The sequence below is a fragment of the Helianthus annuus genome, chromosome 13 (genome assembly GCF_002127325.2).
Source record: "Helianthus annuus cultivar XRQ/B chromosome 13, HanXRQr2.0-SUNRISE, whole genome shotgun sequence".
NCBI classification, from domain to species: Eukaryota; Viridiplantae; Streptophyta; class Magnoliopsida; order Asterales; family Asteraceae; genus Helianthus; species Helianthus annuus.
Window position 1 is genome coordinate 3,516,849 of NC_035445.2, and position 23,726 is coordinate 3,540,574.

General features: G+C 37.6%; 2 protein-coding genes across 4 annotated transcripts; both read right to left on the bottom strand.

The window, feature by feature from the left end:
• Positions 1 to 6,563: 6,563 nt before the first annotated feature.
• LOC110897280 (G-type lectin S-receptor-like serine/threonine-protein kinase At5g35370) lies at positions 6,564 to 7,741 on the bottom strand. Its single transcript, XM_022144032.2, has one exon. The coding sequence runs from the start codon at positions 7,657 to 7,659 to the stop codon at positions 6,706 to 6,708; it is 954 nt and encodes a 317-aa protein (XP_021999724.1). The 5' UTR covers positions 7,660 to 7,741; the 3' UTR covers positions 6,564 to 6,705.
• Positions 7,742 to 20,457: 12,716 nt separating this feature from the next.
• LOC110902379 (ATPase GET3B-like) lies at positions 20,458 to 21,562 on the bottom strand. 3 transcript variants are annotated; one of them, XR_002571070.2, is made up of 4 exons: positions 21,149 to 21,561; positions 20,992 to 21,066; positions 20,829 to 20,897; positions 20,458 to 20,739 (listed from the first exon to the last, which is right to left on the bottom strand). XR_002571070.2 is itself a non-coding variant. In XM_022149060.2 (3 exons), exons 1-3 carry the CDS (start codon positions 21,151 to 21,153, stop codon positions 20,662 to 20,664), a joined length of 309 nt encoding a protein of 102 aa, XP_022004752.1. In that variant the 5' UTR covers positions 21,154 to 21,562; the 3' UTR covers positions 20,459 to 20,661. The 3 variants fall into 3 exon arrangements, 1 of the variants encoding a protein (XP_022004752.1); XR_002571069.2 differs by having other exon boundaries at positions 20,459 to 20,739; positions 21,158 to 21,561; XM_022149060.2 differs by having other exon boundaries at positions 20,459 to 20,739; positions 20,992 to 21,562.
• Between the last annotated feature and the right edge of the window lie 2,164 nt (positions 21,563 to 23,726).

The window sequence follows — 23,726 nt, forward strand, 5'->3', positions numbered from 1 at the left end:
GAAGTTCTTCCAAAGACGCTGGCTTGAATCAAGATTGGTACAATTATATTGTATTTTATATTTGTTTATTTAGTTTATGTAACCGGTATTGTACTAGAAGAATTTCCCACGAATAACGAGAGTCTCGTTATTATATATTTTGTAATATATTTTTTAAAAAAAAGGGAACCTAATTCCTACATAGATCATGTTACGAATATGGTGAGACTTAAGCACCATTAATCAACTGTATACCTAGACCGCGGAACAAAAGTTTAGATTTAATGGGTTTTAGGCAGCCACACTCTTGGCCACTTTTTACCAAGAGTGCTTTGTGTCTCGAGTCATAAATCAACGGAAAAATGCCTATGGTTTGGATGCTTCCTAGTCGTCACATATGTTAATGGCCTTGCAAACCATTAGCGATCTCGATTTCCTTACATTTACAAAATACATTTTTCAAGTACATTATACAATTACATACCAGGATTCTTACAACTATTTTCATATGTTTTATACAAATACAGCATAGGATTATGCATGCATGTTGTCAATGTCAGGGTGGACATTGACGGTTACACAAATTTTACAAACACAAGAAGTTTACAACTACAAGATTTTACGAACATAATGCATTACAAATACGAAGTTTCAGGAATAAAAATTTTCCATATAACATGCTAAGGAAAATGATTGTTAGTGGTTTTCTAAACAATATTTCAAAAACCGGTTGTTCAAAAAGATTTATTTCAAATCTTTTACAAACAAACTATGAACTTGCTCAACTTTATGTTGATTTTCGCATGTTTCTTTCTCAGGTTGCATTTCAAAATTATGGCACGGTTAGATTAGGAGGACCATTGGGGATTCGAGTACTTAGTGGGCGTTCGCTTTCTAGAAGTCTTCGCATTACTTGCTTCCGCTGTGCAATGACGATACCAGTCAAGTCACGCCTGATTTATCGGGTGTGACACCCTCAGAGAATATGAGTTAGGGGTTGTTTGTTTACCTCTTAATGAGGCTCTTAATGGTTCAGACCTCTTACTGGTTCAGCATTTAATGGTTTAGACTGGTTCAGCACTTAATGGTTCAGCACTTAATGGTTCAGACTGATTGTTTCACAAGCAAATGTCTGAATGGTTCAGACATTTGCCTCTCAATGATTAAGATTTATACAAAGTCTGAATGGTTAAGACCTCTAATCTGAATTGGTCAGACATTTACCTCTGAACGTTTAAGCATTATAGATGCTCTTAATAGTTCAGACCTCTTACTAGTTCAGCACTTAATGGTCCAGATCTCTTACGGGTTCAGCACTTAACCATTCAGATGTTGCCAAACAGCCCCTTAGTTCATAAAAAGATTGAATGATTATGTTTTGATTAAAAAAGTAAGCATTCAATTTAAACAATGACCGAGTAAAATCCGGTTCAAGATACTACAAAACTTGCGAACACAATGGCATGTGCCTAATTCAAGTCAAACTGAAGGACCTTCAAGTACAAAATTCTAAGCATACTATAGCAATGTAGGATCATCTATATTCATTTAAAAAAAAAAAAGCGCATAGACAACATTTCAGTAACTCTGTTAATAGATCAGAAATATTCTATTACCTATGACATGATGTACTGTGGTAGAGACCAAGACACTATGTCTAAGTTAATTCTCGTTTTACTCAGGTTTCGGGTGGGTTGGGGCCGGGTTCTATAATCGAATTTGGATAAGTCAAGGTGTTGTTTACTCACTCTTCGAGCCGGCTAGACGGGTTCGGTAAATGGGTTCCGGTCTTATGTTTGCCTATTGTGTACACATTTATAGATGAACCAATAGAGCAAACCTATTAGTGGTGGAATGCAAAAACATGATAAAACCATTGAAGTAAAGCATGATTTGAAATTGCAGCAATCAATGTACATGCTTGTGAACTATCTAAATAACATATATGTGGTAAAAGGGTTAGGTTAGACAGGTTGGGTAATGAATCAAATGAGTTCAGGTCATAACATGTACTTTCTACATATCGGGTTGACCCACAAACATTTGTTCGCATTTATCAAATATGATAATAATATAATGTTCTTTAGCAAGCTAATCAACAAAACGATCTAACAATATTTGAATTAAAAAGGAAATCTATCTCTCAAGTTATAACAACTAACCTGGAGAGCCAAAAAAGATCTTTCATAAAAAAAATGTACCAGATTCTTATACAAAGATGAATTGAACCAATTTATTGTTTTGTGAACATATTATATTTATAAAAAGTTGCAAATTCACAAAAAAAAATGTAGACAAAATTGGGAAAAAAAAAGTTGGGGGGGGGGGGGGGGGGGGGATATTAACAGTTCACTTGTTCATAACTCCATAACCATTTCCTTTGTCATATTTAGTGATGCCATAGTTGTATGTCTATTCCAAGTGTTCTATTTTTAGCATTTGAGTATATTGTCAAAGTATGTAAATCTACACACAAATTTTAAGATACCAAAAGAGTTATCCAATAATAATTTAATAATGTTATAGCAAGTTTAGGTTTATACCTGATCTAAAGCTTTCAATTGAAGATCGAGAATAGGTGGATATTCAACTTAAGATTAACAAAACCATGAAAATCTGCATATTGTATAAATTATATGTAAGTACCGATTCAATGTATATAATCAAAGTATGACACTTTGATTATTAATCACAAACCTCGTAACAATCCAAGAAAGTAAGAATAATCTGCTCAATCATTATAATAAATATGTTTATTATAAGTAGAAGATTAAAAACCCATCCATCCTTAAATCTTAGAATTAGCCAAATAACCATAAAATTTTCTATTTTATGTAAAAGAAACAAAGAAAACTTACCAAAATCGGCTGCTTCTTCAATTCTGGATTGGATTTGAGTTTTTAAATAGCTCAATTCGAATGGAGACAGAATTTATCACACAATCGGCGTTCTTGTGGCGTTATTTCGTCAATCAAAAGGATCAGATATTAGAAAGGTCTTTATGGGAAGATTGTGTTGTCTCTAGAAGATTGTTTTTAGGGTTTTTAATTTGAGGAAGCAGAAAACAAAGAGAAAGTAGCGAAAAGAAAAGTATAAGCCGTATTGTAATAAGGCGGGTCAAAGTAAAATGGATCCAATCAATCGAGTAGGAAACCCACCAAAATAATAGCCTCATAGTTTCACACGTGTCCCACTACAAATTTTATTTATTATATATGAAAGATAATAATAGATAATAGATTTATTTAATTATTATTACTTAACACTATGAGAAAAATGCAATTTGCGTCCTTGTGGTATGTCCCAAACATCAACCTGAGCCCCTAAATTAAATTTTTGGTTTTTTGAGCCCCTGACCTTATGAATTCATAACACTTTGAGTCTCTGCCGTCAGTTTGACTGTTTGAGGCAGGGGTAAGACCGTCTTTTGGCATATATTAATAACACTTTGCGTCCCTATGGTATGAGTGAAATATCAACCTTAGCCCTAAATTCATTTTTTGCTTTTTTCTTAAGAAATCTAATAATTCAAATTAACTCTTTTATTTTTAAATAAATGCAATCTAATAATTAACTCTTTTTAAATAAATGCAATCTAATAATTAAATGTATACTATATATAACAAATTATTAAAGCCTAAATTCTCTTTTATTTTTAAATAAATGCAATCTAATAATTAACTCTTTTTTAATGCAATCTAATAATTAAATGTATACTATATATAACAAATTATTAAAGCCTAAACTGTATATTAAATGTAAACTTTTAATACATACAATACAGAGACAAAACGTCATACCAACTTCGTAGACTTGACGGAACTTACAGACTCGATAACAAAAGACCGTAACATACAATACAGAGACAAAACGTCAAAGATCCACAAGCAATTGTGGATCTTTACTGACGGGTGCACTTCGGAATGTAGCAGATATGAATGAATATAACCTCAGTGTAGGTAATTACATATCTGCCACTGGGGTTATATTCATTCATATGAGTGAATATAACCCAAGTGGGAGATATGTAATTAGCGAGCTCTGGAATTTCAAGGAAAATCGAAGAGCTACACTAGGGTTATATTCATTCATATCAATCACTTCCTTATGTGCACCGCACCATCTTCTAGGAGGTTGTCAAGTGTTCTCGCCTTCGTAGTTGGTGATTTGCGTATCTTTACATCCGCAGCCATTCTGTACAACAAAACACATTCAAATGAGGAACACATTCGAATCAAACCAAAAATCAATATGAGGAACACATCAATCTGAAACTGATCTGATCAGTTCTCAATATGAGGAACCCAAATCATCGAATCAAACCAAAAATCAATATGATGAACACACAAGAATCAAAACCAAAACACATTGAAAACCACTGATCGGATCAGTTCTTAATATGAGGAACCCAAATCATGGAATCAAACCAAAAATCAATATGATGAACACACAAGAATCAAAACCAAAACACATTGAAAACCTCTGTTTTGATACCCTAAACCCTACACCCACAAGAATCAAAACCAAAACACATTGAAAACCTCTGTTTTGATACCCTAAACCCACAAGAATCAAAACCAAAACACATTGAAAGCCTCTGTTTTGATACCCTAAACCCTAAACCCACAAGAATCAAAACCAAAACACATTCAAAACCTCTGTTTTGATGCATTTTGAACAATATACTCAGTTGATACATGAAACCCAAAATGAACCCTCTGTTTTTTCAAAATCAACCCAAAATCATCGAATGGAACCCAAAATCAACCTTCTGTTTTTTCAAAATCAACCCAAAATCATCGAATGGAATCCAAAATCAAACCCAAAATCAACCCTCTGTTTTTTTTCAAAATCAACCCAAAATCATCGAATGGAACCCAAAATCAACCCAAAATCATCGAATGGAACCCAAAATCAAACCCAGAATCAACCCTCTGTTTTTTCACAATATAAACACATTCAAATCATCGAATCAAACCAAAAATCAATATGAGGATGAAGATGAACCTGATCTGTTCGATGATGAAGATGTTCGATGAAGATGATGAAGATGATCTGTTGATCTGTTCGATGAAGATGATGATGATGATGATGATGATGATCTTGGGAGTTGGGAGAGATATTGGGAGTTAGGAGAGCTGTTGATGATGATAATGAAACTGGTGGTCTGCTATTAAGTGTAGATATTAAGGGTGGGGGGTATTATGGACTTTTCACAACTGTCAAACGGTAAAACTGACAGAACACTGACGACAGAGACTCAAACTGTTATGAATTCATAAGGTCAGGGGCTCAAAAAACCAAAAATTTAATTTAGGGGCTCAGATTGATGTTTGGGACATACCACAGGGACACAAATTACATTTTTCTCTAACACTATATATGAAAACTTTTTTATGTTATCTTATTCAGTATCATTAAAAAAAATCAAACATATATATTTGTTAGTATTTCCTTATTTATTTATTTATTTATTTATTTATTATTATTATTATTATTACTATTATCATCATTATTATTATCTTTTATTTATTAATCAATACTAGTATTTATTTAATACTTATTTTTTATTATTAACATTTTATTTATGACCGTTATATCAAGAGATGTGGTTCTAGAACCACATCTTTTGTCCCTAGATTTTTTTTAAAATACTTATTAAGATGTGATTACATAAAAACGGCATCTTTTGGCCATATTTTTCTTTCAAAACAAATTTAAGATGTAGTTTAAAGAAAGGGAGCTTATCTTTTGGAAATACTATAACATCTTTTAATCATTTATCAAGCGAGCATTTTTCGAGCAGTAAATATTCCGAGCGAGCGTCGAGCGAAGTTCGAGCAACTTGGACAACCGTGTCACTCAATTTAAATTTGCTGAGATAGATAGTGAAAATGTTTGGTCTCAAGTTTTTATGTCTTTAAAAACATACACATTTCGTGACATAATATTTTTCTTATGAATTACAATGTTGTGGCCGACGAGCCGATGATCATATTGCACGAACAAATGCGTTGAGAGCAGGAAACGATCGACTTAAGGTAACAACATGAAACATTAAGGCGATGGGCAGCTTGTCGTTTATTGGTTTAGGGTTTAACTTTTAGATTTAATATTAATTTTTTTATTGGTGTGGTTGGGCTAGTATGTATATATATAGGTGTAAATTTGTATATAGCGGACGAAAATCTAATAAAGTGGTATATATAAAACTATAAATTTAATTTATATTCAAGTTTATATGTATGTTTAATGTGTGTATATATAGGTGTATGTGTATATATATGTATAATTTATATTTGTGTATATATATGTGTATATACATGTTTATATATGTATGTGTATATGTATATATATATACTAATTAAAAATAATAATTCAAGCCGAACCGAGCCGAGCGGACCTTTGCTTATGCTTGGCTCGTTTACAAACCGAACCGAGCAGAGCGGCTCGTTTACAACCGAGCGTCAAATCGAACGAGCATTTTCCGAGCAATTTCCGAACGAACGTCGAGTAAGCGACGAGCGGCGAGCGAATTGAAAGGCACTAGCCACGAAATGTATCACAACAAATTATTGCCTTTATTTAACTTATTCAGACTTAACACTTAACAAAGTATACAACAAATTAACACGTACGGTGATTAACTATCATCCATTTATTACACACAAAAGCAACAATGATGTCTTCAAGTAGTAGTCTCCAAACCATCGCATACAATATCCGTTACATACTCCGGCGACGAACCCCAAACAAATCAGCCACCACCCGCCACCCGGTCTGCCAACTCCATTCTAACACTTTCAAATGCCCATCGGGCATTAGTTTCATATACTGAGCCGAATCCGATGATGCTAGCGACACCCGAATCACACCATCCGGACGACTCGGCTCGGCTGAATGAATGAACAAAGCCAAACTTCCATTGAGGAACCTAACATAACTTCTTTCTTTACTTCTATCAGGCCCATTGACCACATACTTGTAATAAACTCGACGTTGTTTTGTTTCAAGATAACCAAACAAACCCTTATTAGTAACCTCAACAGAATACAAACCTTTCCTCCAATTTGTTGAAGAAACACTAGCAACCAGCTTCTGTCCTTCAAACAGTTTTTGCCCGGGTACCAAACTGTCTGTCGGGTGATCAAAAGATTGCCAAACAATCCTCTTACGAGCATCAACCAATACTAGGTTTCCAGTCTCGGTTATTTGCATGCCAGTAACTTGTTTTCCAGCTGTGTTGGTAGACCAAACAAGGCTACCATCGGCATCACGGAGCACTAAATCTCCGGCTTTGTTAAGGTTTAGTTTTGCACCGAGTTTAACAGGATGGTTTCGGTTGGCTGACCAAACAACTTGAGGGAACGCGATAGCCGGTCCAACAATACCCGACCCGCTGTTGGTTTGGACTATGAAGACCGCGAAGAGGTAAGAGTCACAGGTCCCGTTACAGTAGAACCCACAGGCGAACCTCGATCCGAATGATCCTGATCTAAGGAGGATGGCTCGGACCGTTGAGCCGTCTGTGAAGGGAATGGAGTGGGGTGCGGACTTTTTGTTGGTCCATGTGGTGGAAAGCTTTGCGGTAGGGTAGTCGAAGGGCTGGGCGGTGACTGAGTAGCAAGATGAGATGAGGAAGAGAGCAAGGAGAATACTAGAAACTAATGGTGTATTCATGGCTGATGAATAGAATAGAGAGAATTGAAGATGAATGCATATGCAGCCTTGTATTTATAGTATTCCAAAAAATGTAGGCAGTCGTTTACTATTGTAATTTAAAGTATCCTGATATTGAATGGGCAAAACTGTGTTCGGATCTCTTGTGGTATCAACCTTAGAAATCAGTGTTTTCAAGTCAGCAATAGATAAACTGAGTAACACATAGTTTAGGAATTAGCTCTCTAGTATTATTAATCCAGAAAATAACTTAAAACTAAATTAAATCTCATGACCAAAATCAAAACTTTGATTAGGTTATATACACCATGACAAGGTTTAACTAAAGACTTAACTCAAACTCCTAATTAGATATTAAATAAAGGTGCAATTTCATATACACCCCTACAAACTTGCAAAATATCATTTATACCCTTGTAAAATTATAAATATCATATATGCTCTTAAAAAGTAGTTGAAATATCATATATATATATATATATATATATATACCTAATTTAATAAAAGACAATTTGACCCTTATTTTTCTATAACTTTGAAATCTCATGTATAAGGGGACTAGAGGTGGTTCACTAGTGATGGATTCTATCACTCTCACTCTCCAATCAAATCATGACATGTCATCAACCAAATTTCTATCACTAGTGATAGAAATGTTGGAGGGATGGAATCACTAGTGATGGAATTCTATCACTCCCATTTTTTTTAATTTTCATTTTAAAATTAGAAATTAAAAATAAAACACTAAATTATAAATTTCATTAAACTTTAAAAATAAATTACATAACCAAATAAAAAAAAACAACTAAAAGGGTGCCATCTCCCAACCCCACTTTGCGCAAATCGCGCGCTTTTGTTGAATGACAACTGACTTGAACGGTTCGTCGAGATGGGCGTGTTTTCACACAAGATTTTTAAATCATTTTGTCTTTCAATCGTTTTCAAGTGTTCCTTGTACGACTGCTCCCGTTCAACTTTTAGGGACATCATTGTTTCTTTTCATTGTTCGGCCTTCTTGAATTGGGTCATTTTCTCCTCTTCGATTCTAAAGATCGACTCCGCCACCGCCTCCTCCCCTTTGCTTGACGATTCACCACCTCGTCTGCGTCGTGGCCTTGTGAGTGTATCTTCCTCAACGGGCTCGTCAAGGGGTTGATCGGGTTCGTCAAGAGGGTCGTCGTTTAAGTTCATTTGGGGCAAGTTATCCGACGCGGAAGTCGTGTAGTTCCCCGACTCGGATGTCTTTGATCTTTTCGAACCGCCTCGTTTTTTTGGAGCCGTAGGACCATGCATGTCAACCAACTCAACGGGGACCCACTTCGGGAGATGTCTCGCAACTTCCGATGCCGCCACGTGTGGAAAAGTTCTCTTTTTGTACATTCGGCAATACTCTGCGGTGGCTTGTTGCATGATCGTCGCCTCGCTCGCTCCACTTTGTGGGTTTTGGTTCTACAAAAAATATAAAATGTTATAAAAACTGTTTTTGTTTAAACTGTTTTTTATAAAACTGTTTTTTTTATTAAAACTGTTTTTTTATAAAAACTGTTTTTAATTAAAACTGTTTTTTTAATTAAAACTATTTTTTTAATTAAAACTGTTTTTTTAATTAAAACTGTTTTTTTTTTAATTAAAACTGTTTTTTTTAATTAAAACTGTTTTTAAAAACTGTTTTTTTAATTAAAACTGTTTTTTAATTAAAACTGTTTTTTTAACTGTTTTTTTTATAAAAACTGTTTTTTTTAACTGTTTTTTATAATAAAACTGTTTTTAATTAAAACTGTTTTTTTTTAACTGTTTTTTTTATAAAAACTGTTTTTTTTTTTAAACTTTAATAAAAAAACATACCTTTTGAATGAAATAAGCGTTGAACTTGCTAATTTTCCCGTTCAAATCCGTCCACTTCGACGTCATTTGGTCCATGTTTCGTATCCTTGCACCGGGAAGTTGTCTAAAATGATTAATCACCCGTCTCCAAAACGCATCCTTTCGTTGCTCGTTCCCGTGTTTCTTACTCTCCGAGATGTGCAAATACGCCTTCGTCAAGGACACCTCCTCCTCGCTCGTCCAAGGTTGTCGGCCGATTGGAGCGATTTCTTGAACCTCAACATTTTGTTCTTCTTCCTCTTCCTCTTCCTCCGCTTCTTCTTCCTCTTCCTCGTCCTCGTCAAGACTTTGTTGTGGTTCACGTGGTTCATGCCACGCTTTTGCAAAATGATGAATGAGGGTGTTGTCTTCTAGTAGTGGGTCGAGTGTGTGGGGTTGGGTTTGATACGTTTGCGATTGAAATTGGTGAGGTTGAAACGGTGGAACGAACGGTTGGTTATGGTACGTTTGCGATTGAAAGGGTGGATATTGTTGGGTTTGAAAGGGTGGGACTTGGTCGGGTTCGTCTTGCAACCTAAAGCGCGCCGGCTCACCAAGATTCGCTCGAACCTTGGGCCTTACGGGATTTTTCTTCGTACCCGAACCTCTTTTTTTCGATCCGCCACCTCTCTTGCTTGAACCTTCCATATTTCTTGTAAAATTATTTAGATTGAGTTGGAGAGTGTTTTAATTTTTTGTATTGAGTGTGAGAATAGTTGAGAGTTTTTTGAGTTTGTGTATTGAAATATGTTGGATTTATATAAAAAAAACAATCAAATTCATCAAACAACGGTCAAAAAATATTACAAACGGTCATTTTCAACGGTCTAAATTCAAAAGTTCAACGCGTGGTGGGTGTAACGCGTTACATATACAACGCGTGATGGAACAAGCGGCGGCGGTGTTCCGTTGCTTTTCAACGCGTGATGAAGGGTCATCACGCTACCGCCCCGAGTGGCCTAACCTTTAACTTCAAATATTATATTTCTCTTTTCTAGCTCAATTTGTTTATCTTAAATATTATATATGGATAATACTATTGTCTATGGAAAAAATAAAAACAAAAATAAGTAAAATAAATTTTAAATTTAAAATGTGTTATATAAAAATTTAAAGTTAAAAGATGATCATATATGAAAACTTATACGTATACATATCAAAATATGAAGTTACATGCTTCACAATTCCAAAAAAGTAAGATAAATCAAGTATTATATGCAATATATAACGAATACATCCAACAAATCTTCTATACCCCGTAGCATCCACCAGTATACCCCCTTCATCCTTAGTTAACTTCATCCCCAATTCTAAAATAAACAATTTGTTGATCTAACATAAAAGTTTCGATTATATTCTTCTTGGTATATGCTTTTTTTTTAATTGAAATACCAAATTTTTCATGTGCAACCTCAATATACCAAGATAATAAGATAACATCCCCAAATCGTTCTCTCAAATTGCTTCTCTGTTCACTAACGGGTCTAAGAATTTTTTTCGCTGGGTTCCTTTTATAGATTCTCACGAATTCTCACTATTTTTTTCCAAATCATAAGAGTTTCTTACTAACTTTTTTCATTTTTTCCAAACCAAATGGGTTCCTGAGAACTCACAAAAGTGGTCTAGATCCGCCCCTGTCTCTGTTTGCCTTATTAACTATGTTGGATTTAATCTTAACTTATGGTTTAGTTTGTTTTTATTAAAAGTCACGTTGAGTGAGGAGCTTGAGAAGTGGTCGAAGTTTGACCGACATATGTGGGGATATGGACGTTGAGGTGATGCTAGTTGAATAATTCTCCTCATTTATGTGGTTATAGTTTGTTTAGGTTAGAGAGCATGTGGGGTCTTGTAAGTGTAAGATTAAATATATTACGTATTAATATTTAATCTATAGCAATCTTAATCATTTACATTATAGAGATCAAAATATATAATAACCTATTAAATAATTAGTTGGTAATTGTTGATGGACCATATTACCCTTAGTAACTAATTAGGTTTCCTCCTGGGTGCTTATATAAGGAGAGTTATGTGGAGGTTTAAGGGTTACTCAGTTACATAATTCACACACCCCATTAGCAATAACATCATCACGAAACCTCCTCTCCATAACCGATACCCTTTTCGGTTTCTAAGTCCCCATCATCAGTCAGCACCCTAAGGAGGAACCAGATCAAGATGACAGGCATGTCGAACTCCCTCACTGGATTCTCCTCTGCACTATCTGCTGTGACAGGTATGATTTATATTGTTTTCCTTCATGAACAAACAGAACTGAACCAACATGTGGTATCAGAGCATATGTTGATTAGTCAGTTCTGTTTTCGTATCCATAATTCTGGGATTGAAACTTGGAAAACGGATTATTTTCTTTATACTTTCAAAACCGTCACAGCCGGTTTCGAGTCATGAAGATCGACTCGAAATCATGATTTTCGGGAAAAGATTAATGATATGTTCATTCGGAATTAACTTGTTTATGTTTAACCGAAATCTGTTTAGAAAAAACTAATAAAATTCAGGTTTCAGGTTCCAGAATTTATGTTTTATGTTTTAGGGTTCATCATGTTCTTGAGAAAATTCGAAGTATTCTGTTATGATTTGGAATATGATTTGGATTATTAAGTGTTTTTCCTGGTTTTGATCTAATTTTGTCCTCTAAATTTTTTAGAAAACTGTTAAAAAGATAAGCAGATTACAATTTCGAAATATGTTGATAAAATTAGATCAGCTTATAACAGGAAAGAATATCTCTTAATCCCTTAGATTTCGAATTTTCGGTTATGATATCACTATTAACAGCTGTTGACGAGGTTGCTACTCGCAACCATAACGTCATCACTCGCAACCATGAGGTTGCTACTCGCAACCATTACGTCATCACTCGAGACCATGAGGTTGCTACTCGCAACCATTACGTCATCACTCGAGACCATGAGGTTGCTACTCGCAACCATAACGTGATTAGTCGAGACCGTAGTTGCGACTCGCAACCATAACGTGATTAGTCGAGACCGTAGTTGCGACTCGCAACCATAACGTCATTAGTCGAAATCGTAGTTGCGACTCGCAACCGTAGTTCGATCCGCGCTAACGGGTAGTTTGCTATTAAATAAATGGTTTTGTAATTTACTTAGTTAATTAATCAGAATCAGATAATGTAATGTTTTACAAAACCAGAATAGCTTAACTTGAATGAGTTTTTGATATATCATTTCTGGCCAAAGCTGACTTGATACATCTACTTATCATTCAAGTATTACGAAAGCTATGCTAAGTGTGCATCATAAGCATGAATGTTTTAATATCTGGCCAAAGCTGATTTAATTCTTTCATAGATGGCATACTTAGCAAGTGCATAACTAAAGTGATTGTTTCAATTTCTGGCCAAAGCTGATTTGTTACAACCACTTTGCACATATGCTTAAATGATTACACTTCTGGCCAAAGCTGTTTTGTCTTCGTTTAAGTAGAATTTTTTAGTTAAGTCTATTATTTTAATGTTAGTAATAGACATTATCACAGCTTCATTATGTAAAATGGTCATTATTTTGCCTGCCTTAGTTTAACGTGCCCATAGATCACATTAGAATTTCTTCCTTAGTATCATAACTTGCTCATCTTATTTCCACTATCAGCACCCAACTGCGGGATTCCACCTTTGACTGGTGATAACTTTGCTGCTTGGAAGGATGCTCTCATGCTTACTCTCGGATTGCTTGATTTTGATTAAGCTCTAAGAGAGAAAAAGCCAGCGGACCTTACCACTCAAAGTACTGCTGCTGAGCAGTTAACTCATGAAAAGTGGACTAGGTGTAACCGCATGTCTCTCATGTTTATGAAGCAATCCATAAGCAATGCAATCAGGGGAGCTATTCCTGATTCTGAAGATGCTAAAACCTACTTGGAACATGTGGAGGCTCAGTTCAAAGGGACGTCTAAGGCGCACGCTAGTACTCTTATTCTTAAGCTGGTGACAACTAAGTATGATGGGAGGAGCGGCATTCGCGAGCACATCATGATGATGAATGACATGGCCAATAAGCTGAAGGGGCTGGAAATGGAAATCAGTGATGGTTTCCTTGTTCATTTCATCATTACTTCGCTTCCTTCTTCTTTTGAAGCATTCAAGATCAACTACAACACTCAGAAGGAAAAGTGGACGATGAGTGAGCTGGTCGCTATGTGCGTACAGGAGGAGGAGCGCATGAGGATGGATCGCACTACTGATGTTGCCAATTTCACTACCTCCAATCCTAAGAAAAGGAAGCACAATTATCAGAGGAAGGATGCTTCTAAAGTCCATAAGTCTAATCCTAACCCTAATACAAGTGCACCTTCCAGCTCTAAGAACTCCTTAGGCAGTATCCGCTGCAAGTTCTGTAAAAAGACAGGACACATGCAGAAGGAATGCCCTGACTTTAAAGAGTGGCTGGCTAAGAAAGGTAACGATTATTTTATGATACTTGAGTCCTATAATTTAAGTGTTCCTGCTAATTCTTGGTGGTTTGATTCTGGTTCTATGGTTCATGTTACCAATTCTACTCAGGGATTCCTTTCAATCCGGAAGCTGGAAAGAAACCAAAGAACGCTTAAGGTTGGGGATGATCGAGAATTAGAAGTGAAGGCCATTGGAACATTACAATTAGTTATGAAAACTGGTTTATGTATTAAACTTTATGATACCTTATATGTTCCTGAGGTAACTCGGAACCTTGTATCAGGACCAAAGTTAGACATGGACGGTTTTATTGTTTCCCATGGTCATCGCCAACTCTCTATCCATTATGATTCTGTTCTTTATGGTACTGGTGTTCTGGATGGAGGTCTCTATAGATTAGAACTAGATGATGGCTTTTCCAAATCTTTGTTGTCATATAACATTAATGAATCACTCACAAAGATGGAAGAGAAACGAGACTTAGAGACTTCATCCATGTTGTGGCATCAGCGTTTAGGCCACATTTCAAAAGAGCGATTAAATCGTCTCGTAAAGGATGAAGTCTTACCTCCTCTCGATTTCTCTGACTTTGGAACATGTGTCAAATGTCTTAAAGGTAAAATGACATTAGCGAATAAGAAAGGTGCCACTAGGAGTTCTAATTTATTAGAACTCATTCACACTGACATTAGTGGTCCCTACCAAATCGCTGGCATAACAGGACATACTTCATTTATCACTTTTATTGATGATTATTCTCGTTACATGTACTTGTATCTTATTAAGGAGAAATCTGAATCTCTTACAACTTTTAAAGATTATAAGGCTGAAGTTGAAAAGCAATTAGATCGTCAGATTAAAGTTGTGAGATCAGATAGAGGCGGTGAGTATTATGGAAGACATACTGATGTGGGTCAAGCTCCTGGTCCATTTTATGAGTTTTGTAAGGGCCAGGGGATTGTGAACCAATACACCATGCCTGGTACACCTCAGCAGAACGGTGTCGCTGAAAGAAGAAACCGTACCCTTATGAACATGGTGCGCAGTATGTTAGCCAACACTAACCTACCATTATTCCTCTGGACTGAAGCGTTAAAAGCAGCTGTTCATATACTCAATAGAGTTCCTTCTAAGTCTGTCCCTAAAACTCCTTATGAACTTTGGACAGGAAGGAAACCGAGTCTTAAATATATGAAAGTATGGGGCTGCATTGCTGAAGCAAAACTTTACAATCCTTTCCTAAGGAAACTTGACCCTAAAACAGTTACCTGTTTCTTTATCGGGTATCCTGAGAACTCTAAGGGTTATCGTTTCTATTGTCCTTCCCATGTCACCCGTATTATTGAAACCAAGCGTGTTGCGTTCCTGGAGGATTTCAAGGTCAGTGGGAGCAGTACCAATCCTTACGAAGAATTGCAAGAAGTACAAGACGCGGGGGGGAGAGACTCGTCGCTTACCATTACTCCGATTACTCCTCTTGTACCCAATGCAACTATTGTTCCTGAAGCTACTGCACCAACTGCAAATTCACCTCTACAATCAGAATCCATTATACCTCATGACGAAGGCACATCAAACGCTCAAAACCAAGACAACGCTGAACCTGATAATCTACTCAGGAGGTCATCCAGGCAAAGAAGGCCTCCTAATTGGGATGATTATGTTGCCTACCTGACTGAAATGGATCCCGGAAAGCTCAATGATCCTATCTCTTACAATGAAGCCATTAGCAGTGATCAGTCTTCCGAATGGAATAAAGCAATGATTGATGAGCTTGATTCCATGAAGAAAAATGACGTTTGGGATTTGGTAGAATTACCCAACGGAGTCAAACCCGTAGGATGCAAATGGGTGTTCAAAACAAAACTGGATCCGAATGGAAACGTTGAACGCTACAAAGCAAGATTGGTTGCAAAGGGCTACACTCAGAAAGAGGGAATTGATTATCAAGAGACGTTTTCACCTGTCTCTCGTAAAGATTCATTAAGGATCGTCATGGCCCTAGTAGCTCATTTCGATTTAGAGCTGCATCAGATGGACGTTAAAACCGCTTTCCTTAACGGAGATTTGGACGAAGATGTTTACATGAAGCAACCTGAAGGCTTTGAGCCTGAAGGTCAGGAGCATCTAGTCTGTAAGCTGAAGAAATCCATTTACGGGTTAAAACAAGCATCACGTCAGTGGTACCTCAAGTTTGATGAAGTCATGAAGAAGCAAGGTTTTATGAAGAATCAAGTGGATCAATGCACCTACCTCAAGATGAGTGGGAGCAACTTTACTATACTTGTCCTTTACGTTGACGACATTCTATTGGCAAGTAATAGTTTAGACATGTTGCATGAGTCGAAGCGGTTACTCTCGCATAACTTCGACATGAAGGATTTCGGAGATGCGTCTTACGTCATTGGCATCGAAATTCACCGAGATAGAAACAAAGGGATCTTAGGATTGTCCCAAAGGGCCTACATAGATCGTGTCCTTACACGATACAACATGCAACAGTGCAAACCCTCCATCGCTCCAGTAGTTAAGGGAGATGTTTTCGGTTCGTTTCAGTGTCCGACAACAGAGGTTGAGAAGGAGCAAATGAGCCAGATACCTTATGCGTCAGTAGTCGGGAGCTTGATGTATGCTCAAGTCTGTACTCGTCCAGATATCGCTTATATTGCTGGAATGCTAGGCCGTTATCAGACTAATCCTGGCTTAGATCACTGGAAAGCAGCTAAGAAGGTACTTCGATATCTGCAAGGGACGAAAGACTATAAGCTGACTTATAGAAGAAGTGATCATTTAGAAGTGGTGGGCTATTCTGATTCTGACTTTGCCAAATGCAAAGATGACAAGAAATCCACTTCGGGCTATATCTTTATGTTAGCAGGCGGCCCTATCTCTTGGAAGAGTCATAAACAACAGTTGACCACAACTTCCACAATGATGGCAGAATACATTGCTGTTTATAACGCAACCTGTCATGGAATGTTGATTAGAAACCTGGTCACTGGACTCAAAATTGTTAATTCCATTTCTAGACCATTGAAGCTTTACTGTGATAATTCAGCTGCCGTTAGTTTCTCGAACAGTAACAGTTCGACTGGAGCTGGTTTATATCTCGATACGAAATATCTATTTGTACGTGAACGTGTTGAGGAAAATAATCTTTGTATCGAGTATATTAGTACTAAGGATATGCTTGCGGATCCGATGACTAAAGGTCTCCCTCCTAAGGTTTATGAAGAACATGTTCGGAATATGGGATTATGTAAAGACCTTATTTGAGCATATTGTACTAGCTTATGTTTTATGTTTAATGAAATTTCCTCAAAGTTTGATTTTGTATGTCTGTTAGAATATGTTCAACCGGTATAATGGCATATAGACAAATAAAAGTTACAAATCAAACAAAGGGCTTACGCGTATTTTGATCATGACGATTAGGTTTTAAATTAAGGCTATAGTATGATTAATGGGGGTCCTGAGTCGCATAATGATTCAACGGCTGTATTTTTCTGCTATAGTACTTGTTTAAGGCTAAAATGAGTGTTAACTCCTGATCAGGCTTATCTAATACTCATAGTAAATGATTACTCGGCTAAGTGGGAGAATGTAAGATTAAATATATTACGTATTAATATTTAATCTATAGCCATCTTAATCATTTACATTATAGAGATCAAAATATATAATAACCTATTAAATAATTAGTTGGTAATTGTTGATGGACCATATTACCCTTAGTAACTAATTAGGTTTCCTCCTGGGTGCTTATATAAGGAGAGTTATGTGGAGGTTTAAGGGTTACTCAGTTACATAATTCACACACCCCATTAGCAATAACATCATCACGAAACCTCCTCTCCATAACCGATACCCTTTTCGGTTTCTAAGTCCCCATCATCAGTCAGCACCCTAAGGAGGAACCAGATCAAGATGACAGGCATGTCGAACTCCCTCACTAGATTCTCCTCTGCACTATCTGCTGTGACAGGTATGATTTATATTGTTTTCCTTCATGAACAAACAGAACTGAACCAACAGTAAGGCTATAAATAACCTAGTTTATGCTGAATAAAGGGTAGTGTGTTTTTTCATTGAAAATGAATCTTTATATCTCCACACACAACACAAATATCATATTGTTCCCAGTAAAGTATAAAAGCTTCTGTTTGTGAGTTCTTGTGAGCGGAGAGATGGACATGCATGGTACCAACATTTGGTATCAGAGCACCCGGGTTAGGGCTCGAGAGGAAGCAAGGATTTCATGAGAATCGCAGCGGAAGATTGAAGACCAAGACAGACTGTCGTCGCCAAAGAAGAAGAACCGGTGAGAAGAAGACTGTTGTTAGAAAGCTTGTTCTGACGGGGGACAACGAAGACCGAAGACCGTGACCGCTGCGGGAAAGAAGATACCGGCGAGAAGAAGACCGTTGCTGGAAATTATATTATGGCGTAAGACCGAGAAGACTGACGAGCCGCAAAAGACCGGCGACAAATACCGAGACCGAAGAAGATGACCGTGACCGGTGGTTAGCTTGAGAAAGAAAGCTTAAGACCAAAAGAAAGCCCGAGACCGAAGAAGACGACCATAACTCAAAAGAAAGATCGAAAGTTTTTGTCCTAGTATTTCAAGAAAGAAGAATGGCGATGGTACCAGCAAAAGGCTAGAGCTTGTTTTGACTTCTTAGCATCCAGTTCTTCCCCAAGAGTCCTTGCTTCCGCCGTCTCCAATAGGCCATGTGCATCCAAGATAGACTTAACTTTGATAGCCCATACCGGATAGTTGGTTGCGGTCAAAGTCGGAACTTGGTACGACATCGAACCCGCTTCTTTTGCTGGTACCATCGCCATTCAAGAAAGAAGAATGGCAATGGTACCAGCAAAAGAAGTGGGTTCGATGTCATACCAAGTTTCGAATTTGACCGCAACCAACTATCCGGTTTGGGCTATCAAAGGTAAGTCTATCTTGGATGCACATGGCCTATTGAAGAGTGTGGAAGCAAGAACTCTTGGGGAAGAACCAGATGCTAAGAAGTCAAAACAAGCTCTAGCCTTTTTGTTTCAAGCGATACTGGAAGAAATAGTGTTGCAAATGTCGAGTCACACGGACCCGAAGAAAGTGTGAGATGGTTCAAAAATACGATACTTGGGTGTAGATCAGGTGAGGACCGCTCGAATTGCAACATTGAGAAGAGATTTTGAAGGTTTGTAGATGAGGGATGGAAAGCTCGTTAATAATTGTGCTACTAAGTTGAGCGGATTTGTTTCAAAGTTAAGGAGTCTGGGACATGAAGAAGTTGAGAAAGTTTTATGTTTCGTGTAATATGTTAGTTCATACAAAAGTATGCTTAGTTCGTTTGTTAGCTAGTTTTTCATTTGTATATACACATCTTGTAATATTATCTTACTTTGATTTTGAATGACAATCAGCTACTTTCCAAAAATCGGATTACATAATATGAAAATTAAAAGGGTCTGGTTATCCACACATCCCCTCAATTTATCCACACATCCTCTAACCCTATACACCCCTCATTGCCATATACGCCTAAAAATGGACCCACCTGATAAGCCCCTCATTGCCCTATACGTTTACTTTTTGGTTACTTTTTCACACATCCTATTAATTGTCAATGATTGGATGTCAGCCAATGATTGTCAATTCATTGGCTCTTTTGTGTGGAATAAAATTGGGGGGATGTGTGGGTTTTCATTGGGATGAAATATTATTTAAAAAAAACTTTATATATATATATTTTTTTTAATTGTTGTTAAAATAAAAAAAATATAAACATTTATATTTATTATTATTTATTGTTATAAAAGGAAGGTATATAAATGTCATTTTTTATTTAATATATTTAGAAAAATGGCAACATTTTTATTAGTTAATTATTATTATAAAACGTCAATATTTTTTATAATTAATATTATAAAACTTCTACATTTTTTTATCAAGTGTTAGTATAAAACGTCAACTTTTTTTAAATTAGTATTATAAAACTTCTACATTTTATATCAACTCTTAGTATAAAACGTCACCATTTTTTTTAATTAGTATTATAAAAATTCTACATTTTTTTTATCAAGTGTTATTATAAAACATCACCATTTTTTTTAATTAGTATTATAAAACTTCTACATTTTTTTTATCAAGTGTTATTATAAAACGTCACCATTTTTTTTAATTAGTACTATAAAACTTCTACATTTTTTTATCAAGTGTTATTATAAAACGTCAAATTCTCTATAATCACTAACTATTACATATTATTACTTAAATTGTTGTTAAAATAAAAAAAATATATAAACATTTATCTTCAAACTCATAATAATAATAATAATAATAATTAAAATAATAATATTAATAATAATAATAATAATAATAATAATAATAATAATAATAATAAGAATACGAGTGAATTTCAAAGATTGTCCTTTATCTTTATACCTATTTTCAGGCGTTGTCCTTTATGTTCAAAATTGATAAGTTTTGTACTTTATGTTTTAAAATCGATCACGTTTTGTCCTTTAGGCATAACTCAGTTTGTTTTTTCAGTTAAATGTGACCATGTGCAGGTCACATGAGGGTACATTTGTCATTTAATGTCTCTTTTATTACCAACCTACCATGTGCAAATCATTTCCCCTAATAACTTCTCATTTCCCCCGAAATACAGATACAGAGTATATAAATTTGATCTTTAATCCCCAATATTCAGTATCTTCCCAATCGATTTATCCATGAAATCAGGCAATGACAAAAGCCGCAGTGTATGACCCTGTTAGCACATCATATTATGTTCAACAAACTACCTTTTCAAGACGGACATAATACTTTAGAAGAAAAAAAAATAACTGATTTACTTACTGTGGGTGCAGTATCAAAAACTATACGCGTAAACATGCTATACTCTTGCGATTCAAGAAATTGTATAACCTGTCAAAAGATTTATGTGATCGATAAGAACTTTTATTAATACTAGGCAGACAAACAAAATAGACAAATCTTATTAGTTATTATTAGTAAATACCTTAGAGATTGCAATAGCTTCATCTAAACCAGGAGGAGGTGTGTCTAATAGCTCCCCTAGCTTCAGCTCTCCTAACTGTAATCGATCAATGATTAAAAAAAACATATTGCAAGTCAAAAATTTAAAAAAAAAAAAAAAAACTAAGCCAGGCAAGCACAGCATTTACAAACGAGAACTTAGAGGTGTCAAATTTCAGCCCGTATGTGTGAAAACTGATCAATTTGGGATATATTTGACAGCGAAAAGATCCGATGTGTAAAAGACAAAAGTTAAAAGAAACTTTGGCTCAAATCCACCGCCCAACCCCCAAATCAGATCCTTCGCCCAACCCCCAAATCGCAATTTCAGATCTCAGATCCACCGCCCAACCCCCAAATCACTATTTTAGATCTGCGATTGCAATGGTGGTGGGAAGATGGTGCAGTAGATGGTTTTGAGATGGGCCTGCGATGAGGTTGGAGGTGGTTTTGAGATGGATGTTTGGAGGAGATGACGGTGCAGGAGTGGTTTTAAGATGGATATAATTTTGACCAGCTTCAATTTGGGGGCATGGATCTTGGGGTGTGCTTGTTTGAAAGGTTATTTTGTGTTTAAGGATTTTGTGTTTTTAGAGTTATTTTAGAGCATTCACATCCAATCCACTAAAAATATACATACATTTCACTAAAAAACAACTCCTATATCAATATATTTCCACTAAAAACAAATACTTTTTCTCTCTCTTTTTCAATATATATTACATTTTTCTCTCTCTTTCACTCACAACCACTTTCAATATATATTAAAAAATTATAGTGGGTGAACAGTATCCCCCCAAATATACAGATGAACAGTAATATTTTCTCTCTCCTTCACTCACAACCACTTTTTATACTTTTTACATTTTAAAAACCCCACACACTACATATGATGGACTGGATGGGAATGCTCTTAAACCCGTTGGATGAGGGGTTTGAATGGATGGTGGATGAGGGGTTTGGGATTGAGATCCATGTGGTGTGCTTTCTCACTGAGGGTAAAAGGTGTGTTTAGAGTTTAGACATGTGCTTTCTCTAGTGAGTGTTATATTAATATAGTTTAATTTTTTTATCAGGTTATTTGTTTTTTGTTTTTTCTTATTAAATTTGATGGTTACTAGAAAAAATAATCAATGTTACAAATGAAAATTAAAATGTTTATTGATGTCTTGTTGTGTGGTATAATGGTATTATTAAATAGTTCGTTAGGAACGGCCGAAATACATAAGATTAATGTATCTTTTCTTAGATTTTATTAATTTTTCACTATGTCATATGTCATGATAATCTCGATTGTCTTGGTGGTGGGTCGGCTAGGGTGGTAGTGATGGTGGTGGGTCGGCTATGTTGGTGGCAGTGGTGGTGTGTCGGCTGTGGTGGTGGTGGTGGTGGTCGGCTATGGTGGTGGTGGGTCGGATCGGGTGGTTGTGGTGGTGGTGGTGGGTCGGCAGGGGTGGTGGTGGTGGTGGGTCGGATGGGGTGATGGTGGTGGTGGATCGGCTATGGTGGTGGTGATGGTGGTAGGTCTGCTTTGGTGGTGGTGGTGGTGGGTCGGCTGTGGTGATGGTGGTGAGTCGGCTATGGTGGTGGTGGTGGGTCGGCTGGGGTGGGGGTGGTGGTGGGTCGGTTGTGGTAGTGGTGGGTCGGATGGGGTGGATGGGGTGGTTGTGGTGGTGGTGGTGGGTCGGCTGGGGTGGTGATGGTGGTGGGTCGGCTATAGTGGTGGTGGTGGACCGGTTATGGTGGTGGTGGGCCGGTTATACTGGTGGTGTTGGGCCGGCTGGGGTGGTTGTGGTGGTGGTGGGTCGACTATGGTGGTGGTGGTGGTCGACCGGCTATGGTGGTGGTGGTGGTGGGTCGGCTAGGGTGGTTGTGGTGGTGGTGGGTCGGCTATGGTGGTGGTGGTGGGTCGGCTATGTTGGTGGCAGTGGTGGTGGTGGTGTGTCGGCAGTGGTGGTGGTGGTGGTGGGTCGGTTGTGGTGGTGGTGTGTCGGCTGTGGTGGTAGTGGTGGTGATGGTGGTAGGTCGGCTGTGGTGGTGGGTCGGCTGTGGTGATGGTGGTGGGTCGGTTGTGGTGGTGGTGGTGTGGCGGCTGTGGTGGTGGTGGTGGTGATGGTGGTGGGTCGGCTGTGGTGGTGGTGTGTCGGCTGTGGTGGTGGTGGTGATGGTGGTGAGTCGGCTATGGTGGTGGTGGTGGGTCGGCTGGGGTGGTGGTGGTGGTGGGTCGGTTGTGGTAGTGGTGGGTCGGATGGGGTGGTTGTGGTGGTGGTGGTGGGTCGGCTGGGGTGGTGATGGTGGTGGGTCGGCTATGGTGGTGGTGGTGGACCGGTTATGGTGGTGGTGGGCCGGTTATGGTGGTGGTGTTGGGCCGGCTGGGGTGGTTGTGGTGGTGGTGGGTCGACTATGGTGGTGGTGGTGGTCGACCGGCTATGGTGGTGGTGGTGGGCCGGCTAGGGTGGTTGTGGTGGTGGTGGGTCGGCTATGGTGGTGGTGGTGGGTCGGCTATGTTGGTGGCAGTGGTGGTGGTGGTGTGTCGGCAGTGGTGGTGGTGGTGGGTCGGTTGTGGTGGTGGTGTGTCGGCTGTGGTGGGTCGGCTGTGGTGATGGTGGTGGGTCGGCTGTGGTGATGGTGGTGGGTCGGCTGTGGTGGTGGTGGTGGGCCGGCTATGGTGGTGGTGGTGGGCCGGCTGGGGTGGTGGTGGTGAGTCTGCTAGGGTGG

Coding starts and splice junctions, on each gene's coding strand:
- LOC110897280 (XM_022144032.2), bottom strand. CDS start 7,659: ATGAATACACCATTAGTTTCTAGTATTCTCCTTGCTCTCTTCCTCATC.
- LOC110902379 (XM_022149060.2), bottom strand. CDS start 21,153: ATGCTGTGCTTGCCTGGCTTAGTTTTTTTTTTTTTTTTTAAATTTTTG. Junction 20,898..20,991: donor AAGCTATTGCAATCTCTAAG/GTATTTACTAAT, acceptor ATCTTTTGACAG/GTTATACAATTTCTTGAATC. Junction 20,740..20,828: donor TTTTTGATACTGCACCCACA/GTAAGTAAATCA, acceptor ATGTGCTAACAG/GGTCATACACTGCGGCTTTT.